This window comes from Cydia fagiglandana, chromosome 23 (genome assembly GCF_963556715.1).
Source record: "Cydia fagiglandana chromosome 23, ilCydFagi1.1, whole genome shotgun sequence".
In the NCBI taxonomy this organism is placed as follows: domain Eukaryota; kingdom Metazoa; phylum Arthropoda; class Insecta; order Lepidoptera; family Tortricidae; genus Cydia; species Cydia fagiglandana.
The window spans coordinates 10,676,552-10,686,443 of record NC_085954.1 but is presented as its reverse complement, the minus strand read 5'-3'; the positions used below and the strand labels follow the sequence as shown (position 1 = coordinate 10,686,443).

At 41.4% G+C, this 9,892-nt stretch overlaps 1 protein-coding gene across 1 annotated transcript; it reads left to right on the top strand.

The window, feature by feature from the left end:
* The first annotated feature begins 3,715 nt into the window (after nucleotides 1-3,715).
* Nucleotides 3,716-8,892, top strand: LOC134675774 (uncharacterized). The gene is made up of 2 exons (XM_063534080.1): nucleotides 3,716-4,653; nucleotides 8,556-8,892. The coding sequence occupies exons 1-2, from the start codon at nucleotides 3,716-3,718 to the stop codon at nucleotides 8,890-8,892; spliced, it is 1,275 nt and encodes a 424-aa protein (XP_063390150.1).
* The last annotated feature ends 1,000 nt before the right edge of the window (nucleotides 8,893-9,892 follow it).

Below are 9,892 nucleotides of genomic sequence, written 5' to 3'. Positions count from 1 at the left end.
GCATCCTGAAGTACCTGCCTTTATAAGCTTATTTGTTCCCCTAGAAACCATTTCATTAAATTGTATGACGCACATGCTGAGCAGTGAACGGTTTTTTACAGTAAAGAACAAACTTGTAATTAACCTTCCCTCAACTCAAGCTGCACTTCACAAACATACCTTGCATGCAGCGTACCATGTGAGCCAAGTACGAATGACGGCGAATAGACCTTTTCAGGATTCCGTACCCAAAGGGTAAAAACGGGACCCTATTATAAAAACTCCGCTGTCCGTCTGTACGTCCGTCTGTCCCAACGAACAGAACTGGTAAACACCAGGCTGTATTTCATGAACCGTGATAGCTAGGCAGTTGAAATTTTCACAGATGATGTATTTCTGTTGCCGCTATAATAATAAATACTAAAAACAGAATAAAATAAATATTTAAATGGGGCTCCCATACAACAAACGCAATTATTTTGCCGTTTTTTTGCGTAATGGTACGGAACCTTTCGTGCGCGAGTCCGACTCGCACTTGGCCGGTTTTTTTGTGAATATTTTTAAAATAGATAAAGTAAATACCCACAAGATACTTAAAATTTACTATGATTTACGTGCTTCTTGGTCTATAAAATAAATAAATAAAACTAGGCCAAGTTCTGAAACATGGATCTCTTAAACTGCTTAGTCGATTTTGATGTGGTTTTCAGTATACGATAATAAATATGTTTAATTTTATCATTTAGTGCTTTTTGGTAGACTTTATCCTATATGAAACACACTATTTGCAAAAATAAAGTGTAAAAGGAAAAAATAGGTTTTAATTTTTTTTACATTATTTTTGTATTGACATATTTTGTTTTAATTTTTTTTACGATGAAGTAAGTCATTTTCTTACAATCGACACCAAATTTAACGAAATCGGATGATCCGTGAAACTTGTAGTTTTTTTTTCTGTTTTTAAGGGACCTCGCTCCACCTCGGCTCCTAAAGGACGAAATGACGGGTTCTTCGAAAAAACATGTTTTAATGGGCCTCTACTATCATCGTGCAAAGCGGCTTGCTTTCCTCCTAAAGTGCAGCTTTTTTTTCATAACAAGCATGGCTATTTGTAATATCAGCAATAATAATTGCGGTAAGGATATAAAATAGCAACAGTAACGTTCTGCAGTTGTTATCAGAATGTCATCTCTAATTTAAAATGAGGATCTGTCAAAGCGCCTCATAGAGGCTTCCGGTGACCAGAGGGCTGGCCCTATATTTTGTCCAATATCTTGCGAAACGGATCAGTAAGTGGCTCACTAACCTTGATGGATGATAATGGAACAGTTGTTAAGACTATCCACTCTATTCAGGGGAAATTAAGAACTTGGGAAGAGTACATAGGTACTGAAATTGTTTAGTGGTGATATTAGAAACCAAAAGATGCTGATTTCTGAACAGTCTGGACCAGAAATAACAAAGGAAGTGGTTATCAATGCGATTATATCAGCAAAAAACGGTAAAGTCGTCGACCCGGATCTTAGGTCATTTAGTAACTGGAGACGCCTGGGCGAAGATGTGTCCATATTAGGCGGAGAGCTAGCCACGGAAATAGATATGCAATTTATAGAGCAACGAAATCCCTCTAGTTAGTGTGCCATACTATCATTATTAATTAATTCGGGCGCCTGGTAGGTAGCTGTTCAGCGGTGGGTGCGGGAGTGGATGGGCAACAAAGGTATTGTAAAATCAATTGAAGGTGTGCAATTTATAGAGCTCTGAGCTTGGTGTGATATAATAGCTAATTATGTATTTAATTCAAATATAACAATGGCAGGCGTTTTATTTGGGGGAAAAGTAGTGCCCGGTGATGAAAATACACAATCACTTGTGCGCCTGCAGGTCGGGGACCTATGGATTCCTAGCTACGTGCGTATATGTAAATATGTAGGTTATCCAATTTAGGTATTTTTAATAAACTCACGAATAAACACTGAATAATCTAAGACACTATAACGTTACATATTGTATTAATTATTGCCACAAGAACAAAGTTTTTCAACCAATAAAACCAGGAAAAAAAGCGTAGGTACCCGCCATTAATATTTTTTTCTAGGCGAAATAATAATATTATTACACTCGCATCCGGTTACTACGTGGTAAAGCAACTATTGCCTCATTTACATTCAGTCCCTGCCGCTGCCCCTCGCGCTGCCGGCAATAATTCCTTAAATACTACTGCAGCAGGATCGAGAGGAGTGTGTGTTTACATACTGCCCTCTCTGCCCTACCACTCACTTCGCTTTCAACTTTCGGCAATGGCAGACGTCGAAATAATTACAGCGGCCGCGCTGTGTCTTTTTGCGATACGCAATTATGATCGATATTTAAAAAGATATCGAATACAAAAAAAAGAAAATTCGTCGTAGACGATGGTGGTTGATTATGTTTACGCTTTGTTCGCGCCTCAGGCAGGACTATCTGTTATTTTTAGTATGCAAATTGACATATTCATTTTGCTACTTGACGTCGTCTTCCCGCATAACACAGATCACTTCCCTTTGAGATCTGGCAATAGTTCGCCGCGTCACAGATTATACCGGGTGTGGCTTGTATTACGAACAACACACGTCTTTCTCCTCCAGGCGTTCGGTGAGTAATGAGCGACGGAGCAGAATGTGAACACGCACTGCCGCTCGCGCTGCCGGTCCTTTGACTTCCGCACAAAAAACCGCCATTTGGGGGAGAGTCGGGCAGCGCGAGTGGCAATGGCAGTGGCATGAGAAGTATCGTGTTTACACACTCGTCCTGCCCAATTCCCTGCCCACTTCCCTGGTCACTTCTGCTGAATGTAAACGTAGTAATAAATTAAAATGGAGACCCAATCTCTCAGAAACATGTCGCGCGAGTGATAAAAAAAGCTTTTATTTATAAATGTACGTACTTTTTTCAGCTGTAATAAATATACACATTAGTAAATTGTTTGTATATGTCTGTTGTTCTTAAATTACGAGTCTACTTTTCCAATGTTTTGTAATATAGTAGTATACCCTATAATGGACGTGGAACCGGTAATGGGACAAAAAACCACAAATCCTCTAAAATAAGTATCTAAAAGTAGTTTATAAACAGTCGCTATAAGCCATCCGTCAAAATGACTATCGCGCACGAAATTCACCCAAATTTCATGTGTCCACTACCAGACGCACCTGCCGGGAACTCCCATACAAAGACGAATGCTATAGCATGTGCGACACAGAAAAAGGGGCCTAAGGGGGTTCTTGGTAACTTTTTCTTGGTATATGACATTTATTTCAGTTTATAATACAATATATATGTTATAATTGGCTAAATAGGTAAATACCTGTTTTTTAGTTTTAGCTAAAAGTTTTTTGGCCGCCTGAAAAACAAAAAAATATAAAATTAAATAAATGTAGTTCAATAGCGTTGCTTTTTTATTATTAATCCGAGTACGAGCGAGATGCATAAAAAGTAAGATACGTTCTCGCTGTGTCTCGCTCGAACCTAGGGTTGCCGCCTTAGCCGAACCCAGTCGCACAATATCGTGGCCAGGCCGTAAGTGAAACCGGGGCTTTAGAAATCAAGCAGCCTTGCCATGACTGCCTTATCATTGTCCAGCCCGCAGCCCGCAGTGCGTTGCAATGCGCGGCCGGAAGCGGTCGTGCCGTAGTGCACTGCACGAATTTTAAAATTCGCGAACCGCGCGGCAATAGCCGCTGCCTGCTTACCCGCTATGACTTCACCACAAGTCGTAGTCAACGAGTTGTTGGCATTTATTCAAAATGCCACCGTGACTTTGGATGAGACCAGCATCGTGCAGATCAGCAAGTCCAGCTTCCAGGAGGAGGACATATGTAGTGGCAAGGCGCTGCTCTACCAGACGCTCGGCAAAGCCGACGAAATGCCATCACGACGAAGAGATGGAGGCGTGAAGAGTCTACGGGACATCATCTCGGTGTTCAAGGGGACCGATTCATCAAACATGCCCTCTTTCGTGGCGAAGGACCTACATCGGCTACCTGTCGTCTCGTTGGACCATGTTGACGTTTCCAGGCTGCTAAAGGATATAATTTTCCTGAAGGACAGTCTGGCTGAAATGCAGGCTAAGTTGGAGGTATCGAACAATACCATCAGTGAATTACGTTCTGAATTAGCGTTAATACGTAGTGCTAGTTCGGAATGTAGGTCAGATAACTCTAGCATAGCCGTGTGTCACGTTGCGCGGAATGCGTCCATCGGCGGTTTCGAGTCCGCAAATTTGGATGCGTCGGCGATTGCTGAGCAGGCGACCGCTGACCCGCGCCCCGCCGCCCGCCCGTCTACGTCACCGGGGACGCGCACGTCACGCGAGAGTACGTTGACCCCAAAACGTTCGTACGCTGCCACTGCCGCTAAGCCGCCTGCTGTGTCCAAGTCTAAGCAGCGGCCGAAGAAAGGGGTGCAGAGCCTTCGTGAACCTGTTCACAAGGATCGGTCACAGCTGACTCTAAAAGAGTCCGGATGCGACAGAGATGGCTTCAAGAAGGTGGAGAGGAGAAAGAAGTCAGCTCGTCCGAATCAGTGCGGTACCGCACCGACTGGACCTAACCATTTGCTGCGTCCTGCAACACCGACGACGCTGCTGTATGTGTCCCGATTACACTACCTTACGAAGGTCGAGGAGATCGTGAAGTATGTACGAGCCAAGTCCGGATTCATCCTGAGGGTCATGAAGTTGGAATCTCGACACAATGTGAATTTTAATTCTTTTGTGCTGAGCGTTCCGACTGAACATCTAGCGACCTTCACCAAGGAGGAGTTTTGGCCGAAGGGTGTCAAGTTCCGGCGGTTCCGTGGCCGGCTCCCTGACACTGCGGGGTTGCGAACTGCATCGCAGCCATAATTGTGTTTTTAGTTTTAAAATATATTTTGTATAAATATGTATGCTAGTTTTAAGGTATTTATCTATGGGCCAATAGTTGCCTGAAAATAAATGTTTTCATTTCATTTCATTGTCGTTGTAGCCGTAAAGAGGAATTAACATATATGTAGTATAATGCTCTGAATTCGTACTAGGAAGTGTAGACATCAAAGTAATTACTGAAATCCCCATGATATTGAATAACAAAAGAAATATTCAAAATGTAAAAAAAATGCAATACCGTTTTTTGATGACCAGTAGATAAGCATGTCATGTATTTTTGGCTTCGTTGATATCAATCCAAAATAATTTGGTATACTAATTTAAAACACTCAAAATATTTCAAATTGAGTTCATCAGTTATACTTACGACTGCAGTATTTTTTGCTTCTTGCATAGTCTGAAAATAGAAATGCAATGACACTATTTAATTAACAGTAACTATACATTTACCCCCTTACTCATAAAACTTTACGGGTCTGATTTAGTGAAATTATGTTTTATACCTTTCCTTACATTACATAAGTCAAAACGACAGATAAAAATGAACTGTGGAAGAAGCTAGGGCCGAAAGGAGTGGCATTCCTGACCAACCTTCTTAACACTATCATAACCGAAGGTATACCAAGCGAATGGAGGAAAAGTCACCTATTCCCATTTTATAAGAATAGAGGAGACAAGACTTTGCGAAAATTACAGAGCCATATAAAACCTATACCTCATACTCTTAAAATATGGGAGCGCATAATAAGCAAAACGATACTCCAGTATATTAAGATCACCGAAACCCAGTGTGGCTTTGTTGCGGGAAGATCTACCACTAGCGCAATTCGCACCATTTGAATCCTAATGGAAAAATTTAGGCACAACAGGGCTGACGTTCACATGGCGTTCATTGACCTGGAAAAAGCATTCGATAGGGTCCCAAGAAACTTAATCTGGCAAGCACTACGAGCACATAATGTACCTACTGAATACTACATAAATACCGTAAAGGATATGTACAATGATGTCACAACCAGAGTGCGCTGCCTAGCGGGAGTGAGTGACGAGTTTGAAGTAGGTAAAGGTTGGCGTCCATCAGGGGTCAGCTCTGAGCCCCCTTCTCTTAAACATCGTGATGAATCACTTAATAGCCAGGCTGTAACAACCACCGCCATGGACTCTGCTCTACGCAGACTATTATAGTCCTCATTAGTGAAACATCTCACGAACTGCAGGAAATGCTGGAAGAATGGAAAGTAGCGTTAGAAAGCGCAGGTCTACGTATAATTCGCCATAAAACAGAATACATGCACTGTAACTTTAGCGGCAGCCACAATCTCCATATCATTCCCTTGGACGGAACGCCCTTAAACCAAGTTAATAGTTTTAAATATAGGTCTCGGTCATTTTTAGCGATGGATGGCTGGATGAAGTGGAAAGTCCTAACTGGTGATTCATGTGACAAGAGAATGCCGGTATATAACCATTAAAGGAAAAGTATATAAAGCGGCAGTGCTGGCCCCTCAAAAAACAGCTTGGGGATAAGCTTCACGCCGCCGAGATTCAACCCCTAAGTTGATGAAAAAGGGGTTGATAGGAACATATTTTTTTGTAAAAGAAATGTCGTTAAAAGAAACAATAATTGAAAATAAGACAGCGTGTTTAGATATTTAATCCCTAAAGGAGTTAAAAAGGGGTTGAACGTTTGTATCAGGATCGAACATTTTTATTAAAATTGGACTTAAAATTTTTCTAAGGGGATTGAGAGGGATTTATATCGAGAACATTTTTTTAGTTAAGAGCTTGAAACTTCGTAGCAAAAATCCTCATGCGATAATAACTAACAAATGATTTAACCATCCCTAGGTACTAATATCTTCTGCTGCATAATGTTCTATGCTCATGTAGAACATAGACCTACTTAACCACCAACATACAAATCCACGCGTACGAAGTTGCGGGCAACAGCTGGTATATATATATACATATAAGTATATTATAATAGTAATTTGAATTGGAAAGCCCACGTTTTAAATACTAAAACAAAACTATCCCAATTTCAATATGCGTTATTTACGCTATGTAAAAATACAAATTTCGCTGCAGCACTCTCTGCCTATTATGCCTGCTATGCCCATTCCTGGTTGCGATACGGTATCGTGATGTCGGGTGATAGTGCTGATGCACACGACTTGTTTGTAATGCAGAAAAGGTGTATACGCATATTGCTAAACAAATACAGGGTGATTCATGAGACGTGAGCAGGACTAATCCTGCACACTCAGTAACTGATAATTGATCGATCACCATCGTCTTTAGGTGAAACAACGACATTTTTTCCTATATTTAACTTTTTGGTGAGGGCAAATTTAACTCTCTACAATCATGGTTACCGTAGGGTAACCTAATTAATAAACATAAAACCTCTTTAACCGTAATGACAGCATTCTGATTACGAAGAAAATAAACTGTCAAACTTGAGTGAGATACGAGTTTTCAAAAGTAACCAGAGCGTGATGACAGTGATGACATACAATTTGACACAGAATATCGGTAGTTTAGTATTCTAATTTTAGGGTGACCATGCATTTCGTAAATAAATTTATAGAATTTTTTTTCAACACGAGTAGAAAATTAACGTTAATCTCACTAATACTGATACGAAACAGTTGCTTATAATTTACAAGATGCGCAGTCTTAGTCCTGCTTACGTCTCCTGAATCATCCTGTATAACAGAGAAAGTTGCCAGCCTCATTTTTACGAGCACGGTATACTAACATTGCCATGCATTTATATTTATGAACTAGCCATTGTATGTAAGGAAAAATATGCACCTGTGTCAAAAACAGCAAAATGAAAGGTTAAAAAACCAACTTCACTACCAGCACCAAAACAAGAACTATTCCGAAGCAGCCCCCTATATTCCTCTGCAAAATATTACAATAATTTTCCAAACTACATTAGGTCAGAAGAGAAGGACGAAAAGTTGAAGGCATTTCTTATTAATAAAAACTATTATAAAGTTGACGATTTTTTAAATGATTCCGATGTTTATAACTTTGTACCAACCAACAATGTAAATAATTATAATTTTTATTAATATGATATTTAATAGCACTAGTCCTAGTTTTAAGTTTTAACTGCCATACCCGTTCCGGGTCCATGAGATACGTTTTATGTTTTAACATCTTGTAATTACCATGGTGCAATAAAGAAATATGAAATATGACATCGATTCAATTCATTATTAATATTAGTAGGTACATTACCTTTGCGTTTGTTGTTCCAGTCAAAAGTTGTGGGTCGCTCTGTAAAGTGAAACACGCGATTAAAATGAAGTAATTTTAGAATAAAATTGGCTTCGGTACACGGTGCTCATAACCTTATCGGGAAAATTTTAGCCACTTCCTTTGGAATTTTAGAGGCATCGCACTGTACCGAGGCTAAGAACGGCATTTAACATGTCCTAACACGGACCTGCCTGTCAATCCATGTTCGCAAAGGCAGTGGGACGAGCCTCCCTGTCGTCTAACTAGGAACGGTCTCCTAACAAATACGGCTCTTAGTCCGACAGATCGAGCTCGTCTTCTTGCCACTGCGGCATGGGGGTCGGGTCTGTGGTTACAGACACTATGAGCTACGACGGTGGGCACATTGTTGAACAATACAATATTCCTGATGTCTCAGAATAGGGGCATCAACAAACATGCCCCACCGGTGCCAATGCGGAGTTATGGTGAAAAATCTGGACCACCACGGCCTCTCATGCAGCCGTAGCGCTGGAAGTATCCCCCGCCACGCCAGTCTCAACGACGTCACCCTTGTCAGTGCCGAGGTACCGGCGGTCCTCGAGCCCAACGGTCTGGCCAGGGTCGATCGCAAGAGGCCTGACGGAGAGACGCTGGTGCCTTGGAGTATGGGCCGGCCACTTGTCTGGGACGCTACGTGTGTAGATACTCTGGTACCGTCCTATTATTCCAGGCACCAAAGTTGGCGCTGGTGCGGCCGCTTCCTCGACCGATAGCCTCTAACGCTACAAATATGTGACACTAGGTAATAGCTACATATTTGCGGCGTTTGATGTGGAGGGAGACTTCGCATAAGTACGATTTCGACCACTACAGATACGTCGGTTTTACTCTAGTACCAGGCGGTAGCGTGCTTTGAAATTCTAGAAGTTGTTGTTTGAGTTTTAATTTAAAAGTGCCAATTGTATTTAAGTTTTTGATAGGTGGCGGCGGTATGTTATTCCAACATTTTGTTGCTGAGTATTTAAAGCTACCTTTGAAAACGGCGAAGTGACAACGAGGTAACAACAAATCATTGCAAACTGATCTGATTCCATACAACTTGACCTGCTACCGAGAAATTTAAACTTATTAAACAGATACTCTGGTTTAGACGTTTTAAAAACACCAAATAACAGAGATGAAAGATGCAATTCTCTGCGTAGTGACATTTTAAGAATACGCGCTGAGTTCAAATATGGCGTCACGTGCTCTCGTGGTGCGACTCCAAAGCAGTAACGTACGCAGGCGTTTTGCACTCTTTGCACCATCCGGTCTGTACTAGCTAATAAACGGGGGCCATAAACGACATCAGCATAATCAAATTTAGAAAGTACTAATGAGGAACAAAGCTTAATTCGCAAGTCAACACTTAGGAAATCGCGAATCCGATAAAGTACTTTAAGTCTGTAAAATGTGTTCTTCGCAATTTTATTATATCTCTGAATCAGAAACCTATAAATACCTTGGTATGTCACAGTCGTTGGGTATTGTGGACGAGGGTATTAGACAGTCGGTGAAGGAGCGCTTTTTCAGTCGGCTCACAAAAGTCCTTAACAGTCTTTTGTCAGGAGGCAACAAAGTGCGCGCCTGGGTAATGCCCCTACTCACATACTCCTTTGGCATACTAAGGTGGACTCAGACCGAGCTGGACGCCCTAGATCGGAGGGTCCGATCACTGCTGACCACACATCGCATGCTACACCCACGCTCGTCAGTTATGAGATTGTACATCCC